General features: G+C 44.3%; 1 protein-coding gene across 1 annotated transcript in view; it reads right to left on the reverse strand.

Annotated features, from left to right (window-relative positions):
* Positions 1 to 462: 462 nt before the first annotated feature.
* The window catches only part of dctd (dCMP deaminase), a 25,611-nt gene continuing 1,332 nt past the window's right edge, over positions 463 to 24,741 (reverse strand). Inside the window, exons 2-6 of the mRNA XM_072678586.1 lie at positions 23,809 to 23,920; positions 22,882 to 23,017; positions 18,790 to 18,906; positions 9,876 to 9,972; positions 463 to 928 (exon numbers count right to left, since the gene is read on the reverse strand). Coding sequence (XP_072534687.1) covers positions 826 to 928; positions 9,876 to 9,972; positions 18,790 to 18,906; positions 22,882 to 23,017; positions 23,809 to 23,920 — 565 coding nt within the window. The 3' untranslated portion in view covers positions 463 to 825. The remainder of the gene's footprint in view (positions 929 to 9,875; positions 9,973 to 18,789; positions 18,907 to 22,881; positions 23,018 to 23,808; positions 23,921 to 24,741) is intronic.

Genomic DNA, 24,741 nt, shown 5'->3' on the forward strand with positions numbered 1-24,741 from the left:
TCCGGTGTTTTCACGGTGAGAACAGTATAGATTTGTGCACTGCAGAAAATAAATCCCTCTTAAATGTAGTCCAATATCGCTTAATTTGATATTAGAAATATTTGAGAGAGATTTGATAATAGAAAATTTGAAAAAATATTAAATGTAACTTTTTTAGACTTGTTTCAAATGATTTTGTCTAGCAATTATTTATTCTTATTTTATTGGCAGTTATGTAATGTCAGATCATTTTGCTTAATGCAAGAAATAAGAATTTAGATCAATGAACAAATTGATCTCTGCCAGTGGATTCAAGTGACTTAAAACAAGTAAAAAGGTTATAACTTAAATACTAAGATCTTTCATGTTATTCAATTCATGTATAAATAAAGATATTTAGACTAGATCTAAAGGAATTACTTGTTACATTTTTCCCCCCAGTGTGAAATAAAAATAAACAAACAAAAATAAGAAAATCGTAGGTTTCTGAAAAGTTCAGTATGACGACCGTAACATTTAATTTGTTGAAATCTTACATTCACACAAAAATAAAGACACAAGTAGCAACGCTCTCACATTTACAGAACTGGACCAGCATCTCCAAACAGATAAGGTTCTTACAGGCTTTAGGAAGTGAATTAACGTCTTTTTCTGCTGTAGAAACGTAGAAAACGTCTAATTTAAACATTCAAAAATAAAAAAATAAAAATAAAAACCTCCACAACAAAACCTGCCGTCTATTCGAGTGAACGTTCTGTAAAATTCAGTAACGGTGTAGGTTATTATTTCACTGATGCCTGGTATCTCACTAACGTTCAGCAGCTCGTTTACAGGCGACCTCGGCCTCTAGAGTGAGTTCACCTCCTCCAACGCGCTCACGCCGTTCGTTCCAGAGACATCGATGGCGGTAAAGTCCAGAACGATCCGGCCTCGTTTGGGCTTGAACTGCCTGAAAAACACAGAACAGATAAAGGAATTATGAAGCAAACCATTACAGTAGAGACTCTAGAGGTGGAGCTACTTCACAGGGGTTTCTGATAAAGTGGCCAGCAAGTAGTAGCACAAGGAGGGCGTTTCTAATAAAGTGGCCAGTGAGTGGAAGCACAGAGAGGGGTTTCTAATAAAATGGCCAGTATATGGAAGCGAGGTCCAAGTAGGTCCTTAAGTATTTGGACAATGACAGACAACAGTTGTCCTGTAGTCAGAAACTGACTAGAGATGAACACCGGTGTTTCTGATAAAATGGCCAGTGCGCATATATCACAACTGGCTCAGAGAAGAGAAAAGAAAAGAAAAGCTGAACATGGAGAAGGTAGCGGGGGGAAGGCCGGGGGGGCGTGTGTGTGTGTGTGTGGGGGGGGGTGATAAAGTTGGCTTGCACGTTCACACCCCATCACCTCAATCCACTCCAGCACGCAGAGGCTTTGAAGCAGCCAATTACCCCAGAATCCTCCTCTGGGGAAGTGTAAGGGTACTGGTTCTAACCGCAGGTGCTGCTCGCGCACCAGACCACCTGCCAAGACAGCAGGGGGTCAAGCATTTCTCACACCTCAAACCCAGCCTATTTATTCCATTCCTGACTTCATCATCAGAAACCCTCCTTTCAGCGCTTCTACAGCCGTCCATGTTCCTACAGTCGGCTTTACGCCCATCAGTCTCCCCTTACATCTCGCTGAATTATTTAACCGCCGCAGATCCTTTAAAACAAGCAGAGATTTCGAGAGAGTAGATTCTAAACTTTCAACCCTGATCGCACCAGTGTGTGAGAGCAGAAGTGTGTGAGGAGAGATTTTATTACGGTCTGAATCTGACTGAACCCGTCCAGCATCTCCTGCTCTGGACACTTGCTTGATGTTTTGTCTGTGGGTCACTGAGCCAGGTTTATTTTTCTAGTCTTTAGGAGGAAGAAGAAGAAGAAGAAGAAGAAGAAGAAAGGACGAGAAAAGAAAAGGATGAGAAGAGAAAAATAAGATGAAATTAAGAGAAGCAGAAATAAATAGAAGAATTAAAAATAGAAAGGAGGACAGAAGAGAGAAAAGTAGAAATAATCAGAAAGAGAAAAATAAATAAATAAATAAATAATAATAAAAAAAACACAACTGACCACAAGGACCAAACTGAACCATGGTCCTGTCGGGTCGCAGTGTGAAAAAATTTTTTCTTGGACCAATTACAGGAAGCTGGGGCAGGTTATCGTCACCCATTAAACAACAGGAGCAGCAGCAGAACAGGAGCAGCAGGCGACCCGCCGGACTGACACCAGACGCATGCCTCTCTACAAACCAATCAGAGTGGAGTACAGGGAGGTGAAGCTCATGCAGGTGATCGTGACGGGACGGAGACATTTCATGCAGGAGTTCTTTAGTGTGCTCGCTAAAAGCTGTAGGAGCTCCCACACTCTGAAAACAGGCCGAAAAAAATATAAGCCCACCATAGTTGTGAGTTAAAGACGCTGAGCTCGTCAGAACCTGGATATTAACTGTTCCTGAAATCAGCGAGCGGCTTCAGATTCAGAAAAGTTCCGCTTTAATTTCCTGTCCTTTAAACAGCAGCCGCTCGACCGGAGTGAGCTTTCTGACTCTGTGGAGAGCAGACTGTTATCCTTTATAACAGTTTATAAACTTTATTATACAAATATATATAAAACAGATCCCGTCCACTTAGTTTTTCACCCTGTGAGCAAACCGAACTGTATTTGATCGTTCTGTAGTTTTATAATAAGGCAAGTTGAGGTGCTACAGAAGCCACGTAAGTGGAGAACCTCTCTTTTTTTGGGAGAAAACACCGTTTTCAAGCTCAATGCAAGTTTGATGCTTGTATGTACACCTGTTCTCTTCTGCTCTCTTCGTAAATTGAAAGTGGGTTTAGTGCGTATTCAAGATAAGCCTGATAATCCTAATCTACTGTTTAAAGGCCGGGGATCAGAGGGTATCTATGGACTAGGGCCCCTATCTTACTCCCAGCGCAAGGCGAGTCACGATGCTCACTGCTATCTTCCACCCCGCCAACAGTCTATCCTCACATTTACTATTTTCAGCAGTGCTGCTTGTGAATATCTCTACGCTGATGAAATCAGGGGTGTTCAGGTCAGTTTTTGGAGTACTGCTGTGTATCTTGGTCATAGAAAACACAGGAGGAGCTCCACTGACTAAAAATAGTCTAGGCAGACGTTCGTTGCCATCTTGGCAGTGAATTGTCAACACAGGCCTGTGCAGCCCAACACTCGTACATCCCCCACACTTTACACCACTAAAATAGCAACCCGCCAAGGTCAGTCAGACCGCACCTGGCTCTTAAAGGGATGGCGAGTTCCTCTGGTTTATTACTGCACGTTCCGCCCAAAACAAACACACCCATGATTCATTAAGAGGCTCCGTACATGACTTTTGAGCGCTTCGAGCCGCGCAAGGCAAATTTTTCCCAACGTTACCATAGCAAAGACACACTGACACGCCCCCTAAATCAAGATGCATGACGCACGGTTGACGGCTCACCTAAAGATCGCTAAAATAGAGGTAGGTTTTTCTTATTTAGAAGAACTTATTTGTCTCCATACTCCATGGACTTGTGGGATTTACGGTGGGAACCAGTTGTGATGGGAATGCTGCAGCCAACACCTGGGTCTTACAGATCGGTGAGGCTGAGCTCATTTGCCTTTTTGAGGCTCTTTAGAGCTGAGCATCCTGTACTCTATAAAGACTAATGCAGCTTCTCTCACTTTCTCAACCTGCATCTCCGAAGGCCGATCCGCCGCTCGGATCGGACCGAACATTTCAAACCACAGTCACGGTTTCAGGACGCAGCGTCTCACTTCAAAAAGCAAAACTATCGAGCGAGGTGAGCATCTCTGCCCTTTGCCCCCCGCTTATATCAGGCGCTGGATCCATTCAGCGCAAGAATTAAAGCTCTGGAGCCGAGGCGGCGGACTGAGACGGAGCCGGAGAGACAGAAGACGGTAATAATTGCCGTCTTTCAGGAAGCGTTTTCACAGGTAGAGGACGAGCCTCGGAAAGAAGCAGCGAGGGAATTAACCTCTGCTCCTGCAGCCAGCAGGAACGCGTCCTCAAGGATTTCCCCCATTTTCATCCCCGCCAGAGCTGTTTCTTTTGTCTCCTCAGGCTCGTCCGCCCACAGTCGCGTCTGATCCGGCTCTGATGAAAGTCTTAGTGGTGTATTTACAGTGGGACTCTATACAGCGGGCATGCATTAAGGTACAGAACGTGGGTTCCTCCCACACTGCAGCTCCTACAGCTTCACTCAAACACTGCGAACAGCCACTTCCTCCCAAATCTCATTAAACAAGAGGACTGGAGAAAGAGTGAAGGACGCAGAAAATGAAAGCATGTGCCAGCCTGTGGATATATAATAAAATGTGTGCGTCATTAAAATATTAAATATTAAAAGAGAAGTAATTAAAAAGAGGGGTTTGAGGGGGGCGGCGCTACTGAAACATTGATACGTTTTACTCCCACGGGTTGCTAAGCCGACCACAATGACATCTAAATTAGATTAGCATCGGTGACGCGCTTCATCACGTATGAGTGGCAGACGAATTACCTGAAACCGTAACACACAAATTAAACCCCAAGGCCTGGTGGGCAGACAGCTTCGCACTTCAGACTAATGGTCAAAACTTCACTCTAGCTGCCGCGGCGGCGGCGGAGGCTCACGCTTGATTGAAATTCCGAGCTAAACGCTACAAATAACCAGAAAAGTAACTTTCAATTTCAATCGGCTGAGAGAAAGAAAGCAGGTCAGCTGAAATTAAAGCGAACGTTCTTGATTGACCGAGACATGCCTGGGGTCTGAAGCTGGCTTCCGTAGTTTAGCACTGGAGCTACGAGGCTAACGTAGCTACTGAAGGAACCAGCGTTTGACTTGCTGCTTCCATGTGGTCTTTTTAATCAGATCAGCCATAACATTAACACCACCTGCCTAATATTGTGTGTAGGTCTCCCTTAGGTCTTTCCATTATACAGCTCTGACCTGCTGAGGCATGGAGTCCACAAGACCTCGCAAGGTGTCCTGTGGTTTCTAACCACCTTCAGACGTAAGCAGCAGATCCATTAGGCCCGATCCATTGTGAGGTGGGTACTGACCACTGCATAACCCAGGAACACCCCACAGGACCTGCCTGATGTTTTGGAGATGTTCTGACCCGGTCATTGTCTCGGTTCTTGTCATCTGAGTGTTTCAGATTCTTAAGCTTGATCATTTTCCCTGCTTCAACACCTTCATCACCTTCAAGAACAGTGTGTGTGTGTGTGTGTGTGTGTGTGTGTGTGTGTGAGTGATGCGATGCTAACTGGTGGGATACTTGCTATCCTTGGTCGACCCTGGTCATATAACCCACTGTGCTTTCAGTTCCTTACAAACTTCAGAAACTCTCCAAACTCTCGAGCGAAACTGCTTTTCAGTGTCCAGGTTCAGTGCAGGAAGGCTTTTGATTGGAGATTAGATGATCAACCAAATAAATAAAATCTTTAGAACAGCTTAAGGCCAGTTCCTTGACCTCCAACTACCTTAATTAAGTTTTCTCCACTCTGAAGAATTTCAGTATCCGTAATTTGATGCTTCCCACCTTCCTCGTTCCCGGTGGGGGTGTGCTGTAAATCGCCCGCTAATCAGTATTGTGAGCTCGGCCTTGGTGAGCAGCACCAATGCACTTAATCTGCGTATTGGTGGAGGAAAGGATGGGGAAATGGTGGGGAGCGAAGGTTACTCTCCCTAGACACACGGGTGCCACAGTGGACTTCAGCATGCAGGAGAAACTGCACCCCGAATTCCAGCCGTACCCGAGAGCGAACGCAATCAAGTCTACTGGTACTTTGAGCAGCGTGAGAGCACTTGCATCATACAGCGTATCTAAAAGAAACTGCAGGTGGAAAAAGCATGAGAAAGTGCACAAAAGATAAACTTAGTTAAATAAGGCAAGATAGAAAGAGCACAGGACAAAGTCAGCAAAAGAAAAAAAAACAAAAAAAAACGCGAAAGCACCAAAAAAAAAAAAAAGAGAAATGTTGTGAAAGCGTACGAAAGGAGGAAAGAGTGCAAAAGGAAACAAAAGTGAATCACAAAAGTAAAAGCACAAGAAAGAGACGGGGAAAAAAATAATTTAAAAAAAGGATAGTGAAGAGAAAGCGAGCGAAAGACGAAAGAGAAAAAGAGAAAGTGAGCGAAAGGACAAAGACCACAAGAGAGAAACTGTGCAAAATGACAGAGCATGCAAAAGGTCACAACACAAGAAAAAAAAGGGGCACACGAAAGAACGAAAAGAGCGCGAAAGGACAAAGTGCGCAAACGAAAGTTCAAAAGAAAGAGCAGGAGGCGGAGTCAGTCCTAGAAAGTCGGATGAGTAAAAGAACATCTATTAACGTCTTAATCTGTTTTTAGGGAACCAGCTTCAGAACGTCCCCTCCAGAGGAGCCTACAGACCGCTCACCGCCACTGCGTCGCCACGGTCAGCTCTGAACAGCAGCGGTCTCAAACTTCCTCAGGATTCAGCACAGCTACCATGTCTGGATGTCCCTCCAACGTGGACGACGGGCCAATCCGTCTCGGTCCAAGCAAGTGAACATGAGTGAATTTGTCCCACCGTTCAGCCCTGCCTTCACTCCACTTCGGCTTAACTCTCTCAGCTGAGCGTGGTTAAACTGGAAGGAGTGGAAACTGTGGTCAGTGTGTTTGGGTGAATTATGGCTGTGGTGTTTAGGAAAGGGCAGCAGTCTCAGCTATCGATTACAACACGTCCATTAAAGTACGCTGAAGTCCGACAATGGTCCGCTAACCCCAGCAAACTCACGAGAAACACGAGGGTTGCCGTTTTCTTTATGGTGCGAAATTCCAAGAAAACTACAAAGCTACACGTTCGACTTGGCTGGAAATTCAGCGCGTGTCGGCCCTCACCCTGCACTCGGACAGTTTACCCAACCACCACCACCACCACCACCAGCACCAGCCCCGAAGCAGCTGAGGCTGAATCCGAGCTCAGCGCTGCAGTGAAGTCTGCGTTTCTGGGTCTGAAAAGGCTCTCGGCGTCCACCAGAGCCTCCTGTCTGGACTTTCCCTCTTTGTCAGCGGGGCTGAAGAACGAGCGCTCCCGCCTTTAACAGCAGATAACAAACAGACTGCTTAAAGATATTCAGCCGGCCGTCTTCAACCAGACAAGACTGCCTCAGCTTGTAGTCGAGTAGAAAGAGAGCGAGAGCGAGAGAGAGAGAGATAGCAGCTGAATCGGGGGACAGTGTTCTGCCAGCAAATCAGCAGATTTGGACACAACACATTTCCCACAGGAATAAAAACACTGAGCTCTGGCAGACTGTCAGACAGGCTCTAAACTTCTGTTAAAAAAGCCACAACCTCTAAAAGCAGCAACATGCAGCGATTTTACCTTAAAATATCAGCAGCAGAATCATGCTGATGCTCTACTGGATGGCTATTAAAGAGCCCAGATCACTGAACTGAACAAAATGTACAAAAAAAATCAAAAGAAAACATGTTTATTAATAATTTGCCAAAAACCTCCATCAACACCATCATTTTACACTGCTGTTAATACACCGTCCATACACCGTCCAAATATTTATGGACACCCTTTCTAACGAATGCATTCATCTACTTTAAGCTGCACCCATTGTGTGTCCATTTGCACATCTGCTTGTCTAGCCTGTAGAGAAGAAATACTGCCAATAGAATAGGACTCTCTGGAGCAGATCAACTAGATGACCCTATTGACCCCATGCTGCCTAATAATGCCAGACGTGGGCTAGTAGACGGATATAAAGCCCCCCGGCCTCACCCGGTGTCTGCTCCTCTTGTACCACCGCAGCAAACATTGACACCACCACCACCACGTCAGCCAGTCAGTGTCACTGCATTGCTGAGAATGACTGGCCGACCCACCACCCACATACTACAGTCTGCTCCGTGGTGGTCAGTCCTGTGGGGTCCTGAGCATTGGAGAACACACCAGGTGAGAGGAGGCTGATAACTGCAGAGAGTCTGCAGAGAAACTACAGATGGACACAGTCTGGACTTATAGGTCTACACAGTGCTGCTGTATGGTCAGTGAAGCTGACCGAATGGACAGGAAGTGCAGAAAGAGGCAGTTTTAATGTCATGGCTGCCGCCTCTCTCTGGGTTGTCTGGGGTCGCTTTGTGGCCTCCCGCTGCTGACCGCCCACAGCTCCCTGAAGAGGTCATTATTGCAACCATTACACTCCCTCACACACTCGATGAGGTCTTGTTACAGGGTGGACAAACCAATCTAAAGGTCACTGTGCAATAAAACAGTCGCATGTGAAACAGGAGGGAGGGGGGGGTCCCAAAACACAGATACTAATTATCATCATATTAATCATATTTACCATTAATAGCTAGTGAGTGAGTTTTTTATCAATGATCTAGATCAGGGGTATCTAGTTAAAATTCAATAAGGTCCAGTTAGAGAAAGATCCTAAAGCCAAGGTGCAGAACATCATGATGTCGAACCTGCATTAGGAAGCAGGGCCGTACCTGAAGCACTTCACGTTTCTCTTCTTAGAGCCGGCACGTGACGCTACGGACTGGCCGAGTAGAGTCCTGTGGGATATTTATGCATGCAATTGGGCTGCTACAGCTGTAGCGTAAAGACTAGGAATGTTGCTGATTATATTTTAAATTAAATAAACAATAAATACATTTTATTATTAAAATGTATTAATTATTAAAAACCTCAGCCAAATTTAAACAGCTCTCAATAGTTTTTGGCTCATAAGTGCAAGCCTGGAGAAGACCGCAGTCCACCTAGCACACCTAGTTCCGAATGAATCTGGAACTTTATCACGCAAACGATAGTTTTCTCTAAACGGACGACACAAACGACAGCCAGTATAACTAAAGTCATCATATTTTAGAGCATAACTCACGTTTAATTAAACAAACCTTGAATTCGCAGAAGCTATTCCCTTCAAAAAGCACCTCCACCCCTGCATCCACTGGACTTGTGAGTTTCCAGAGAGTTTCTGCTTGAATTTCCTTGCAGGAGGTCAGAACAGCCTTTCCGAGCTGCTGGTTCGACGTGAACTTTTATGCCTATAGCAGCCAACGACACGGAGGTATTCTGTGCAGCATCAGATGGAGCATCATCACGCATGAAGAGGATTTTGCTACAGAAGGCACGGTACCGTGGTACTGTGGTCAGTCGGAAACTCTACCTCCTTTGGCGAGGTCATTTTCACACCTTCTGGAACCTAAAGGGGCCTACCAGCTCTCTCCCATTGATTCCGGCCCAAAACATGACCCCGCTCTCCATGCCGAGGTCGCAGCCTTGTTGGGACGTGGCGGAGCTTCAGGCAGAAACCTCCCTCATTACACCTTGGTGTTTTCAGGCCTTGTTCCCAAGCCGCTTTTTCTTTCCCATATTGCTGGAAACCTGTGGCCTGCTGAATAATGTGGGACGTCCTTTTTAAGTAGTTTTCCTTTAATTAGGCTCACCTGGCAAGCTAATTAGCACAGGTGTGTGAGATTGCCTTCAGTGATCCAAAAAAGTAAAAAAAAAATAAATAAAAAAAACACACTTAAATCCAATTTGCATAATAATTTGGAAGGCGGTGTAGTGACCTCTAACTTAGACCAGTTATGCCCTCATGCTCTGCCGATGATGGATGGCTGGGGCAACAACGGGGAACTAATTCTCTAAATCTCTAATTGACGCTTAGACAGTTGCACCGCTCAGGAAAACCCTCCTAACCCTTTATAAAACTACAGCATGGCCATTTTTTACTGGAGCATTTTGGAGACACTGACGGACGCTGTACTGCAAAAATGCCGTGTAAAAGAGCCGAGATGTTATATTTGTGCTCTGGCAATACCGAGGCCAATCAGGAAGCTTTTCGATGGCATCCCAGGACACCCACCTGTACTGGACTCCAGCCAGGTTCAGCAGTCGTCTGGAGGCGGTCATCTCCGGAGAGTCGTGATATTTATCTGACAGGTAAATGACTTCCTTTATACCTGCAGGGGTGACAAGGGACAAATAGCCAGAGTTAGAGAGAGAGAGAGAGAGACACACACACACACACACACACACACACACACACACACACACACACACACACACACACACACACACACACGATCAGGGTGACCGATAGAAACAACGCATGTGCCTGTTGGGGAAGGGGGGGGGTTGTATCCTATTATCATGCCCTTCTGGACGTCAGTTAAACGGCTTCCTCTGCCGGTGACGATGGTCTGGCACTCTGCTACAACTGACCGGTGCTCGCTTTTTACACATGCAACAAACCCGGTCACCCCACGTCTGTAACGGCCCGGGAGAGCATTCCAAAGCAGGGGTGGTCCTAATGTTCTGATGTGACCGACAGTGACTGGTGGTAGCAACTCAGTTGTAGGAAGTCCTAGAATGGACTTCACACACTGAGCGCCTCCTAATGGCGTAGCAGTGATGCGCCATAGGTCAGAGCCAGGTGCCAGAGCGTGATCCGGCGCCACGACATCCTCTCTACCCCCCGGGTTATTTTATTTGGATCCCATTTAAGGTTAGCTTGATAGCGGTTAGCAAATGCACGATAGCTAGCTTTACCTGTTGGTATCAGCTTAATACGTCAACGTAGCAACGACAATATTATATATTATATAATTGCTGAACTTGAGCTAAAATGTGATTCATATTTAATAAGTAAAGTTAAATAGAGACACTTTATCCAGATAAAAACTTCTCCGTAATGCTCAGTAAATATCTTTAGATAAATTTTAATCTGGGATACAAGTACGACAGCTGTGTGATATTTATATCCTGTCTCCTTCCAATCACACTAAACTGGTCATTTATGAGTCGGAGGCATTTGAAGGCCTAAGCAGAAGGAACTGTCCGGCGTGGGTCAGCAGGGAGCGTGGAACAAAACACCGGCACAGTCTTTTTTTGTTCCCCCTCTTCTACCCTCCTCTAGGGACACGTTGGAGATGCAGCAGTGACACTCCGCCGCCTATCTCCACCTCAACCTCCTCCTCCTCCTCCTCACTCCCTCAGATAACAGCCAGTGGAAGTGACAAGATGGCAGCCGCTGGAAAAGCAGCACAGTTAACTCCTGAGGGAGTGAAGACACCCTCCAGCAAGCCTGAGAACCCGAACAGCAGCAGCACAGAGCCTTCCATGCTTACAGCACACGCACAACTCGCCGGGAGGGAGGAGGACGAGGAGGAATTCATGCTGAGAAAAAAATAAATAAATAAAATAAAAAATAAATTTTAAAAAATAAATAAATAAAATAAAAAATAAATTTTAAAAAATAAATAAATTAAAATAAATAAATTAAAAATAAATTAAAAAAAAAAGAGGAAAAATATTTAAAATAAAAAATACATTTTAAAAAATAAATAAATAAAAATAAATAAAAAGTGAAACTAAAACTTCGGACCCGGACCCAGGCAGTGCAGGACGTCTCACTGCAGCTTCCCTGTTCAACACTGTCCAGCAGCCATTTCCCAGAAACACGAGTCAGGACCAGGGCTGACACTACAGTCATGCAAAAGTTTGGACACCCCTGTTCAAATCAAGTGCAAATTGTACAGGAAACTTAAGTCTGACATTTTTCTGCTCTTTTATATTTATTTACAGAATTTAACAGACTGGACACAAAAGTAATTAGACACTTCTAAAGGCTTTATTCATTCTGATTTAAGCTTTATTTATTATGACCTGTATTAGTCCATGAACGGAGCTCCGCGCTGAAAACAAAAACCCTAATTGCATCACTAGTGGTTCTCAATGCACTTCATAAAACAAACACTTTACCACCCTGTTACCCACATTTATAACCATGAAGGACCTAAATCTGAGATTATTAATGAGATTATTCATAACTGGGATAATACTGAATCATGGGGGTTCTAGATAGTGGCTAAATAAATAAATAAATAAATAAAAATTAAAAAACAATGAACAGCTTACAACTAATATTGCAGTTAGTAAATTTCACATCACACCCTGCAATTATGAAACCATAAGACTTAACGCATAGTGAATGAATATGAATAAATAAATGTATATATTATTTAATTTTTATTTATTTGTATTTATTTTTTACGTCTAATTTAGGCTTTATTTATAGTTTTGAAAATTACAAATCTTAATAAACCCATCATTTGTGTTCCTTATGTTATGGTTATAGCAATATTTGTTTTAGTAGATCCACAACAAATACTTTAAGATCCTTAAATGATTGAGCATGAATTATTACCAACCATACACGTCATTAGAGAGTAATTAGCAGCACATTGATCTATATAGGTTCTAGATAGTGGCAGTTTTTTGCTTTATTAGACTCTTATTAGACTCAAAAATCACTTCTACATGCAGCAGTGTTTCATATTCTAAGGCGAGGTTCTCTATTCATCACTAATACGAGATTCAAAAGCTCTGAGGAAGGGTTTAATGAGTTGACCTGCATCACAGCCTCCATTCATGATATATGACCCCTCATCAGAATGAGGTCAGTACAGGTCAGTTTGGCCGGGTTTGGTTTAAGAAAGGTTACACTAACATCAGTCCAGCTGCATGTTGTGTAACGGACAGGTCAGGGGTTGGAGGTGTAATGTAATGTATAACAGGGTGATAATGTGTTTGTAATATTGCGGTTATTACTATGTGTAAGAAAAGACGTTAATACTGCAATATTAAAGGATATTTTTATTATTATTACTATTATTATTATTATTATTTTGGAGAATTCCTAACATTCACTTTAGAGTAATCCAAAAATGAGCTGTCAAAAACAATTATTAGATTACTCTATAAAAATAAGTTACATTTAGTAAATAAACAGTAATTGTGTATTAAATTAGTGATACTGGCACTTACAGCATCAGTATCGCAAGAGAGCACGGATACCATAAAGTTTAGCAGATTTCATAAATATTTATAAATAGTTATTACCATAAAACAGATTTACTGGAACTTTCAGCTCTTTGGGTTTTTTGTTTAAAGAAACACTGAAGTTTAGAAGCCGAATGTGAAATCGCTGCAGAAGCACTTTGTTCCTAAACTGGTGGGTTTTCTTCACTGCTCTGAAAATGTGGGTTTAAACAGCAGTTAAAAGCTGTTTGGTGAAGCTGAGCCAGATTACGCTTCCCTACCTGCTCGTGTTTCTGTTTTGTGGCCATTTTTCTTTTTTCAGCTCTGAAACTTTTTTCAAATGTGCCGTTCCTCCACCAGTAAACACCCATCTTTCAAGCCTATTAGATCATGGGATGAGATAGTTATAGTATTTTTACTATATTTTTTTAGAGCCATCTATAGAGTATTTAAGTCTAGGGATGCACCGATCCGGCTTTTTCAGTTCTGATACTGATACAATACATAAACTTTGCATATCGGTCGATACCAGATATCAGTCTGATACCACCGCTGAATTAATAGCAGTGGTTGGTGTGGCGCAACAGATAACACCACTAGCTGTCAGTGAGCTACTACACCATGTGGGAGACTGGGGTTCGATTCCCAGTCTGGGTTACTATGCTGTGCTATACCAATAAGAGTCCTTGGGTAAGACTCCTAACACTACATTGGCCCACATCTGTAATACGTGTGACCTTGTAAGTCGCTCTGGATAAGAGCGTCAGCTAAATGCCATAAATGTAAATGTAAATGTAAATTAATAAACCATAACCTCACCATGTGGGAGAGACTTAAGGCATCATGAATGACTTAATCATTACTTTATATAATAAATTAACAGATATAAAAGGTACTAAATCGCCATATGTCATTTATTTATTTGCACATTTAGTTCAGTCTCACACTGACAAATTAAAGTGAAAGGATTGGTTCCATGGATCGGCCTAATTATCCAATGCCCGATCCAGCTAATTTAGTTAATATCGGGGCCGTTATCCGATCCTAATATCGGATCGGTGCATCCCTATTTAAGTCAGAGTTGGTATCAAACTCAACCCCAGCAAGACGGAGCTGCTGTACATCCCGGGAACTGCTGGACCAAAAAACGAGCTTGCCATCACCTTTGAGAACTCACTGGTCACTCCTTCTACTGAAGCCCGAAGCCTTGGTGTAGCGATGGATGATCAGTTATCGTTCTCAAGTCATGTTGCAAACGTAACTCGGTCCTGCAGATTTCTTCTGTACAACATCCGGAGAATTCCACCCTTCCTCTCTAGAGAGGCCACCCAGGTGCTCGTTCAGTCTCTCGTCACTTCCAGACTTGACTACTGCAACTCTCTTCTGGCTGGTCTCCCTCTGCGCACCATCAGGCCCCTGCAACTCATCCAGAACGCAGCGGCACGGGTCGTCTTCAATGTCCCAAAATTCAGCCATGTCACTCCACTGCTGCGTTCTCTCCACTGGCTTCCTGTAGCTGCTGCCCGCATCAAATTCAAAACCCTGACGCTGGCCTACAAAGCCAAGACTGGACCAGCCCCTCCATACTTGATCAAAAGCCGATCCGCACCAAGAGCCCTTCGAGCTTCAAGTACGGCTCGGCTCGACCCGCCATCCTTTAAGATCCACGGAAGACGAGCGTCCAGGCTTTTTTCTGTCCTGCACCAAAGTGGTGGAACGAGCTGCCCCTGGGTGTCCGAACAGCAGAGTCCAGCGCTCGCTGTCTTCAAACCCAGACTGAAGACCCACCTCTTCAGAGAGTACTTGGACGAATAGTTCTATGGTCGCCTTATTGTCTTGTGTTTAGTAATCTCTAAAGCTTAGAGAGATTCTCTGAGCTTCATTTCAGTGTAACAGCAGGAGGAGCAGTGGCCACTGTGCCGCAGACGAGCACAACACAATGGAGCCGTTGTGACCGAACAGGAAGGACTCTGAGGAGCCGGCCGACAGAAAGGCCACTGTATCAACGCCCCCCCGAGGTGCTAATTACCGGATATTAGAATTCCATTTTTCAGCTTTAACAGAATAAACACCTGCAATCTGCCCAGCCTCACCAGCCACTAAAGCCCACGATGGCCACGGGCTCCATCACTCAGGGGGCGGGAGGAGCCTTTAGGGATGTATTAGAAAATACTCGCTCTCTAAAGCAGTAAAATCACCACCATGTATATCCAGCCAGCGCTGGACATACATCCCGCAGTTAGACCACCACATACCGTAGAGATCATGTCCAGGTCCACTCACTGACCACTGACTGTTTATTTGGGTTGATTCTTATGTTATATAGAGTTAATTACAGGTAGACACTCTCACTGACTGCTGACCATGTTTACAGGAGTTTACAGCGGATGGCCCAACACTACTTCCAGGTTGTGAAATGTTGAGAGAACCTGGTGACAGAAGCAGACGACAGATCATCTCTCTTACCGTCTCTCTCTAGACTCTTTAAAGGACAGTACACACCGTCGCCCCACACAGGCTTTAGTTCACACGCTGCTTCGACAAATCTCCTGAGACGCAGGGAGGATAAACCCCACATTCTCACACTGCTGGGCTGATTGTGTGCGTCTGCGTTGGAGAACGACAGTCAAAACCCTGGCAGGGGTCTCCGTCTCGCTCATAAACAGTACAGACAGCTGCTACTCACACTGAACACCAATCCATCAACACACTCGCGTTCAAACCCAGAAACAAGCTCAGACCCAAGCTCCAGCCTGACTGGCATCAACAGAGCACCTTCAGGAACGACGCTGAATATACATGAGCTTCAGACATGGCACCCCGTGGAGCGGGAGCAACTCTGAGAACAGAGAGAGAGTGAGAACACACACACACACACACACACACACACACACACACACACACACACACACACCTCCCTCCATCTTACCCAACGACTCAGTGATGCCACTTTCGGATCAATAAGGAAGAGTGAGAGAACCTTGGTAAATTAATCGGTAAAGAACCTTTGCATGTCCAATCCAGTGGATCCAGGCGTATTTTAATAGATCAGGTATCTGTTATTTTAATCCCGATTCTGAGTCTTTGTTTTTAACCCTGGTGTGCAGAGCGCCACCTGTTGTCCTCAAGGCCTCATTAACGGACATTATCCCCAGCAGGCTGCAGCAGCAGCGCAGACGTTCTCAGAAGGTAAATAAAGGAGTTGAGGTTCTGCAGTGTGGAGCTGTTTTACAGTGGAACCTGAAAACAGACCATAATATCTGACCCTTTATGAAACTCACTGATACGCTCTGTTTGGGGAGTGCAAGAGTAGTGCAAGGGCCAGAGTACAGTAAGCGAGCGAGGGGAGCGCGAGAGCAAGGGCCAGAGTACAGTAAGCGAGCGAGGGGAGCGCGAGAGCGAGGGGAGCGCGAGAGCAAGGGCCAGAGCAGAGTAAGCGATTGAGGGGAGCGCAAGAGCAAGGGGAGCGCGAGAGCAAGGGCCAGACCAGAGTAAGCAATTGAGGGGAGTGCGAGAGCAAGGGCCAGACCAGAGTAAGCAATTGAGGGGAGTGCGAGAGCAAGGGCCAGACCAGAGTAAGCGATTGAGGGGAGCGCGAGAGCAAGGGCCAGACCAGAGTAAGCGATTGAGGGGAGCGCGAGAGCAAGGGGAGTGCGAGAGCAAAGGCCTGAGCAGAGTAAGCGAGCGAGGGGAGCACGAGAGCAGAGTAGGTGAGCAATGAGTGCACCCACAAGGAGGGAATGCTGGCAAGAGAGCGAGAGCAAGTAGAGTAATGAGGTAGAGAGCAAGAAAGATGAAAAGACAGCAGAGGTAGAGAGACAAAGAAGAGCGAGGGCTTGGAGAGCGCGAGAGGAAGCAAGAGTAAAGAGAGTGAGAGAGCGAGACAGTGTGGGAGAGAGACTAAATAGAAGAGGCAAGTGAGAAAGGAGGCCAAAGTAGAGAGAGTGAAGTGAGCAACCGAGTGAGTGCATCACATTGTGAGTGTAAGAACAGATAGAGGGGGAGGGAGTGCGAGAGTGCGCAAGTGTAACAAAAGAAGAGGAAAACATGTCACAGTGTAGAACAGCAGAGGGCCAGCAGGGCAAGAGAGAAGAAAGCAAAAACACTCAAAACAGACAGGCAGAGAGAAAGTGTGTGTGTGTGTGTGTGTGTGTGTGTGACCCCCTGCTGAGCTCTCCACACAGCAGGGCTTCTCTTACCATGAAGATCCCATTCCTCTTTCATCCCTCTCTCTCTCGCGCATCACGTGTGTGTGTGTGTGTGTGTGTGTGTGTGTGTGTGTGTGTGTGTGTACGCATGTCGTAGTGCAGCGGTGGCTCACTAAGACTACGACTCCCCCAGCAGACAGCAGGGGTGGAGTGAAAATACTGTAATACTGTAGCAGCCGTCCTGTTTAGGAGCTGATCCTCTCGTACTCTCAACTACATTCACAAAAAATGAGGATTTATTAACCCTACGAGAGCGCAAGACCCCGACTGCAAGACCCCGACTGCAAGACCCCGACTGCAAGACCCCGACTGCAAGACCCCGACTGCAAGACCCCGACTGCAAGACCCCGACTGCAAGACTCCGTTCACACCTGGGCACTTCATGTGAGTAGTATTTGGACTGAATCCAGATTTTAGCTACATGCGTTTACACTGGTCAGTCAAATAAGTCTCCAGTCAGACTGAAATCCGATTGGTGTGCAGAACAGAATATGCAAATTTGCTCATTGTAAATTTGCTCATTGTAAATATGCAAATATTTACAATGAGTAAACATTGTAAATATGCAAATTTGCAAATTTGCTCACTGTATCTTAAGGAGACCGAGGAGTTCACACTGCTAGAACTCGAGGCTCAGACGAGCCTCAGACCTCCTCCTGAGGTGGTTTGAGTGAAGGGATTTGGATCTGGTGTAAATGAGTCTGAGGTCTGTTCACACCTGCAGCTTTATGTGGGTTGGCCTGATCCAGATCTAATCCTGATCTAATCTGCATGATGTGACCAGGGGTAAACAGAGTCCCAACCTCCTCCTAACTCCTCAAACACTGCGTTTCCTCCTTCAAAAGAAAAGACAACAGAACCAAAACGGAGCCATAAAACAGGCCAATTCAAAAACCTCAAAACTGTTACATCACAGTCTTGACTCATTATTTCACTTTCACAAAGCAGCCGTGAATACAAATCAGGCTATGAGCGCCCCCTCATGGACAGCTGTACATGGCCCTTTGCTGACAAGCTGATGGATCCAGACTCATGACTGAAAGGCACCTAAAACAGGTGGTGTGGTAGTGGTTAATATGCATGAGCTCATTAACATGCTGATTTTGACTGGCTGAACACCTCCCCAATGTGACCACCCATGTAAGCCCACGGCTGTTTAGCCCAACCTACACAAACTGGACTGATCAAGATGTTATTTATTTTGTCAGATTAAGATTTACATACACAATATGGACAAAAGTGGACACTTGCTCATTTGCTGTTCCCTCCCAGACAAAAATTCTGAAGCATTAGTCTGATGCTGGCCCCGACATACTGGCTCTAGCCATCCCCTCTAGCCCACACCTGGCATTATTAGGCAGCATGGTGCCAATAGGTTCATCTGGTTAGAGTCTTATTCTATTGGCAGTACTTCTCTACAGTGACTAGACAAGCTGTGTGTGTGTGCATTTGCACATGGGTGTCAGCAAAGGCTGCACCTAAAACTAGCTGAATGCATTCATTAAGAAGGGGTGTCCACAAATATTTGGACATGTCGTGTAAAGCTGCAGCAACAGAGACGGCCTGTTTAACTGTAACGGAGAGAAAGCCACGGATGCTGCAAGTGGACTTCAGAGAGGACAAGCCTGGGGCACTTCAGAGGTCAGATCTGCTGAGCAGAACCGTGGCCAGATGTGGCTCAGACGAAATTAAGCAGAACATGATCAGAGACCCCGCAGGACTCTCTGCGATGCGGGCGTGTTCACTCACCTGCCTGGATGATGAGCTTGGCACACTCGTTGCAGGGGAACAGAGCCACGTACATGGAGCAGCCCTTCACATCCGCAGAGTTCTTATTCATGATGGCGTTCAGCTCCGCATGACACACTGCAACAGCCCCGGAGGAGCAGGAGGAGGTTAAAATCAATCCCATAAATAAGAATTCATATAGACTCTAATGTATGACAAAAGTATTGGGACACCTGCTCATTTCACTGCTTCTTCTGAAATCAAGACTATTAAAACAGAGCTGATCCTGCTTCTGCTGGGAGTAACTGTCTCTACGGCCCAGAGAAAGAGGCTTCCTACTAGATTCTGGAGGAGGAGCATTGCTGTGAGGATTTAATTGAATTACTCAAAGTTCCTTTTTGCAGCAAGGTAGCAAGGACTGAGTAGACAATTGAGCACAGCTGGCAGTATCAGGTCAAACAGTCCTTTGCATTTATTACAAAGGGCTGTTCTAGGAACGTGAGAACCATCGACCGTTCCACCACATTATGGAACCCCCACCTTTCCTTTGAACCAGAGGTCACTACTAGGCGGGCCACTGTCCTGACCCAGACGCGGACCATGACCGTATTATAGGGGTAACATCTAGACTACGGTACAGGTTTATCAGCCCAGGAAACTCACAGACCAATCGTATGTTCTTGTGAACAGCACATGTGACCTAGTCAACCAATCAGATCTGTGCATTCTGATGAGCGTGGCAACTCTATTGAGTTACACACCTACAGGGAAGTGGTGCGTCCAGTGGTGGCTTCAAAAAGAGAAAAGTGGAGCAAAAACTGAGCTTTTAATCAGGAACGGACGGACTACACCAGTGTGGCTCATATGCTCTGGGCCCGTGGCATTTATTATAAGCAGTAATGTCAAGCGGGGCTATAATATTAATTAATATTTATTTATTTATCTCGTTCAGTTCTGTGTGAAAACTGACCAAATTATTGAAACTGACCGAAGTGTATTTCAGCTGTAATTTGACAAAGTCAGTTGTTAATGCATGGAACGCTGAAAAAACTGCTTTGGCTATTTCAGTATAGAGGACCTGGCACTGAATCACCAGACAGGTTAGACAGCAAGAGGTTCTGCAGCTTGGACTGGGGAAAGTCTCTAACTGGACCTCCTGAACTCTAATTAAGCTCCCCTGCTCCAAACTGTTCACTCGCAATACATTTTTTAACCATCTTGTTTTATACGTTCGGACAAGGGTCAAGGCATCTCACTGCGAGCTGCGGAGTGTGTGACTGTATATGGTAAATGTGAACAATAACTTGAATAACTTGAATTTGGGTTTAATGTGATTTTTAATGTAAAAACCTGGTGGTTTGTCGCCCTCTAGTGGTTGAGCACTGCATTAAACCAGCCTCAGCCACACGGTCTCACCACAGTCTGCCGAAAAACTGAACACACTCTCGTGAGAGCAGTGAGACCAGCATCACCAGGGTAAGACTTACGGAGGGGTCGTCAATTCAGGCTATTCCCGGTACACGGCAAAACGGAAAGATCGGGAACTACAAAATATAATGAGTCATTTCTGAGATTTGAGGATGATGTTGGGGAAGAAGAGGAGGAGTGAATCTAATATCCAGACATAAGGATACAGAGTGGTCCAGCTGGACAGGTTTGAAAGGGTATAAGTCTAGAATCATTTTACCACAGCGCCCCCTTCAGCTCGATCAGTGGACGGTAAATTATTAGATCACAAAAAAAAACAATCACGATAAACGCGATCGCAGACAATCACTGATCGATATCCATCTCTCTCTCTCACGCTCACAGAGATGCCCAATTCCAATTGTTCTATCCTGGTCCCCCCTGACCCGGCTCTCCACTACCCTGCTGCCCGCTGTCCTGCTCTGGGGCCTCGCATTGACCCATCCTCACCTCACTGCAGGACTTTATCACCTCACTCATGTTTAGCTTGTTTGGCGTCACATTTAATTATCTTTTTTCTCTTAATTCAGTTTAGTTTTCTTGTTTTTATACAGTTTTGATTTTTATGATGATCCGGTGTCGACCTGAAGAGGACGGGTTCCCCTTTTAAACCTTTAGTTCTTCTCTAGGTTTCTTCCTCTCGGCCCGAGGGAGTTTTTCCTTGCCACTAGCTGCTCTGAAAAGGCTCGAACCCGGATCTCTGTAAAGCTGCTTTGTGATATTTGTTGTAAAAAGCCCATGTTAATAAAATGTTAATTGATTAGTAGCATCAATAGTGACAGATTCTTAAAATAATAATAATAATAATAAAATTAATAATAATAATAATAAAATTAATAATAATAATAATAAAATTATATATATATATATATATATATATATATATATATATATATATATATATATATATATATATATATATATATATATATAACACCCTCCTAGACTACAGTGAGCTTTTATTCAAATTCTGCTGCATTTCTTCCAATTAAACCATCTTCTAGACTAATTCCACTGATTGTAATGAAAAATGCAGCAGATCAGAGTTCTTTCAGCACTGGAGAGGCCCTCCACTTAGAGAAGCATACTGTGCATCACAATGAAGTTTATTACGATATGATATATATTACAAAAAAAAAAAAAAATAGAAAGGAAAAAATATATATATTTTTGTTTTTTTTTTATTTTTTTAGACAGCTCATAATTCCCACTTGTCAATTTTGGTTGAGAAGCTGACTGTTTAAAAAAAACTGAGTAAAAGCAGACTAAAAACTTGGACATTTTTTTTGTGGAGGTAATGTGGGTTCTGGCATTTAAAAAAATAAATAAATAAAAATAATTTTTAAAAAAAGCTTAAGAAACCTCTTTCTACAGCACTGCTCCAAACAACCCCTTCTGGTCCCATCTGGAAGGCCGATTTTGAAGTTTGCATGCGCGCATATGCAGCTCAAAACACAGCACCAGCTGGACAGTAAACTCAGCAGCTCATCAGGCGCTCCATTACTCTCCTTTTTAAGTGTAAGAGGCTTTAATGAGGTGCTGGAGAGGATCGCTCTCGGCCTTTTCACTGTTCAGCAGCAGCAGGTCTCTGCTCTACACTGCAGGCCTCCCCTGCGAGATGTGAGGGTCTCTCCTGGAGAGACACCCAGATGGCGAGGGTCCTCCCACAGCTGTCCAGAAGCACAAGAAGATCTAACATTTCCTCCAGGAGAAGCTCGGGAGGATTACAGCAGAAAGCCATCACACTTTATACCCAACCAAACATCCTCCCTCACGCCCACGGGTCACCCTAACTGCACATTAACGTTAAGTCTCTTTATTGTGATTAAACTTTTACACTTACAGGACAAATTCTCTCGCTACGTCTCCCAGATTAGAAAGTCACAGAGCAAAGCAGCAGAGCGCAGGACCAGCCATGCTACACCACCTCTAGAGTACCGCAGGTAAAGGGCCTTGCTTGCTTTTTTTTTTTTTTTTTTTTTTTTTTAAAGCCAAACAGGGATGGCTTGGCAGATGTGGGCATCAAACCCACAACCCTGTGATCAATAACCCAACACTAACTGTTTTCACTCCGGTCTATTGTGTGTGTGTGTGTGTGAGAGAGAGAGAGAGAGAGAGAGAAGGATCATCACCTCTAATAAAATATATATAGTCATGAAAGTGACAGGGCAGCATTGTCAACTTCTATGGAAACCATTTAGCCCTGCTGTTTGAGGGAAGGAAGGAAAATGGAAAAGAAAAATAGACAGAAAAAAGAATACATGAAATACATAAATAAAAAGCCCAGGACAAAAAAAAAAAAAAAAAAAAAAAAAAAAAAAAAATTATACACACACACACACACACACAATATATATATATGGTAGCAAAAGAAAAAAAAATACTTAAGACCTAGGATAAAATACAAATAAATAAAAATGGGGCAAAAAAAGAAAAAGAAAAAAAAAAAAACACACACAAATAAGACCAAATATATATATATTTTTAAAAGACAAAAAAATATTAAATATATATATATATAAATACATTTTTAAAAGCGAGGCAGGTTTCTCACTGCAGAGCGCATCAGTATTACTTACACACTGAAACCATCAACTGAACTAAACCAGACTATAAACGTTAATGTAACACCACACTGTGACTCACCGTAAGGGTATTTGGTGTCCAGTTTGTCCTCAGCAGACCGAGACCAGGGCATGAGGTCATCATCACAGCCGTTGGGCATCCCGTTATAGCCGATCCCCACGATCTTATTCTCCTGATTTACGATACAGGCGCCCACCTGCAGAGCAGAGCTTCCATCAGAGCAGACTCAGTGCAGCTACTGAGAAGAAACACAATGAAGCAACACGTGCCCACAGACACAGACAGACAGACAGACAGACAGACAGACACACACACACACACACACAGACAGACACAGACAGACACACAGACACAGACAGACACACAGACACCTCTAAACTGTGGAGCTGGATTATTTATACACACACAGATCAGATTGGATCAGAATCACCTCAGCATTAAGACACTATTTTGCTCCCTGATACAATCAATCAAACTGATGCCCCGATCAGGATTTGACTGCACTCAGCAACAAGATCTTTAGTGAGGTCAGGATGTTGGATGATGATCACCACCACCCCACATCATCATCCCCAACCCATCCCAAAAGTACTGGATGGAGCTCCTCCACCATCATTCCAGAGAACACAGTTCTTCCACTGCTCCACAGCTCCTCAATGCTGGGGGGCTTTATACCCCTCATTATTAGACAGCATGGAGCTGATAGGGTCATGATGATGATCTGCTCCAGAGAGTCCTATTCTATTGGCAGTACTTCTTCTCTACAGGGACTAGACAAGCTGTGTGTGCAATGGGACCTGCGCGAGAGCGTCCACCCGATCCTCAGCTAAACGAGTGGCTTATCTACTGAAGTGCACAGAGCTGTACGTCTCGAACCCTCAGAGGTTCTCCGCAACCATGCTGGTCAGTCAGCGGTCAGGGCAGACAGAGGTGGAAGGCAGAGGCAGCTCTGGGAGGTGGTGGGGTTGCTGCAGTGTGTTCCGGTACCTGAGAGCTTGGATCTTTGCTTCTCTGAGCAGACAGGAACGCAACGGCCATGAAATATTCAGGCCACTCCAGGTAGTCCTGCCTCTTCCTTGTCTGGACCTCGCTGTGTGTCCTGAGCGCGAGCGCGAGAGAGAGAGAGAGCGAGAGAGAGAGAGCGAGAGAGCGAGAGAGCGAGAGAGCCAGAGAGACAGAGAGAGAGACAGACAGAGAGAGAGACAGACAGAGAGAGATCAGATACAGCAGTGATCACTGGACAGAGGAATATTCTGGAGCAGAGAGGAAACAGAGGTACACACAATACTGCGGCATGCAAAAGTTTGGGCAGCCCAGGCCAATATTTCCGTTTCTGTGGATAGTTTAGGGATGATTATTATTACTATGATTATAATTATTATTGTGATTATGATTTATGATGCATAAAAGAGAACATTTTTGGCCAAAACCAAACAAAATATTTAAACATTCGTCCACACTTTTTTTTGTTGCATGTTTTCATTAATTTGGCCACTTTTTCCTGCTGCTGCTATCTGCCCGACTGTGTTAAAGTTTAAATGAACTCTAATTCTTTGCTGCTGCTACTACTTACTACTAACTAATTAATAATAATAATAATAATAATAATAATAATAAAAAGTAGAAGAAAAAGAATAGATAAACTCTTTATTGACATCAAAGGAAATTGCAGAACATTTTTAATAATAATTCATTTAGGTTAATAATTCATATAAAATTACATTTTAATAAGAATATTATCATTATTCTTCCCGCCACTGCTACGAGTAGATCAGTACACTGGAACAGAACCGTCTGTGGTTTTTATAGAGTTTCTCCATTAATTTGACTTGATCTGATACTCTGATTTTCCCAAAGCCTCTTTAAATCAATAAGCTCTATTTGCACAGCTGTACAGATGTTCACTTTCTGTAAATGTTT

Source organism: Salminus brasiliensis, chromosome 4 (genome assembly GCF_030463535.1).
Source record: "Salminus brasiliensis chromosome 4, fSalBra1.hap2, whole genome shotgun sequence".
Lineage (NCBI taxonomy): Eukaryota > Metazoa > Chordata > Actinopteri > Characiformes > Bryconidae > Salminus > Salminus brasiliensis.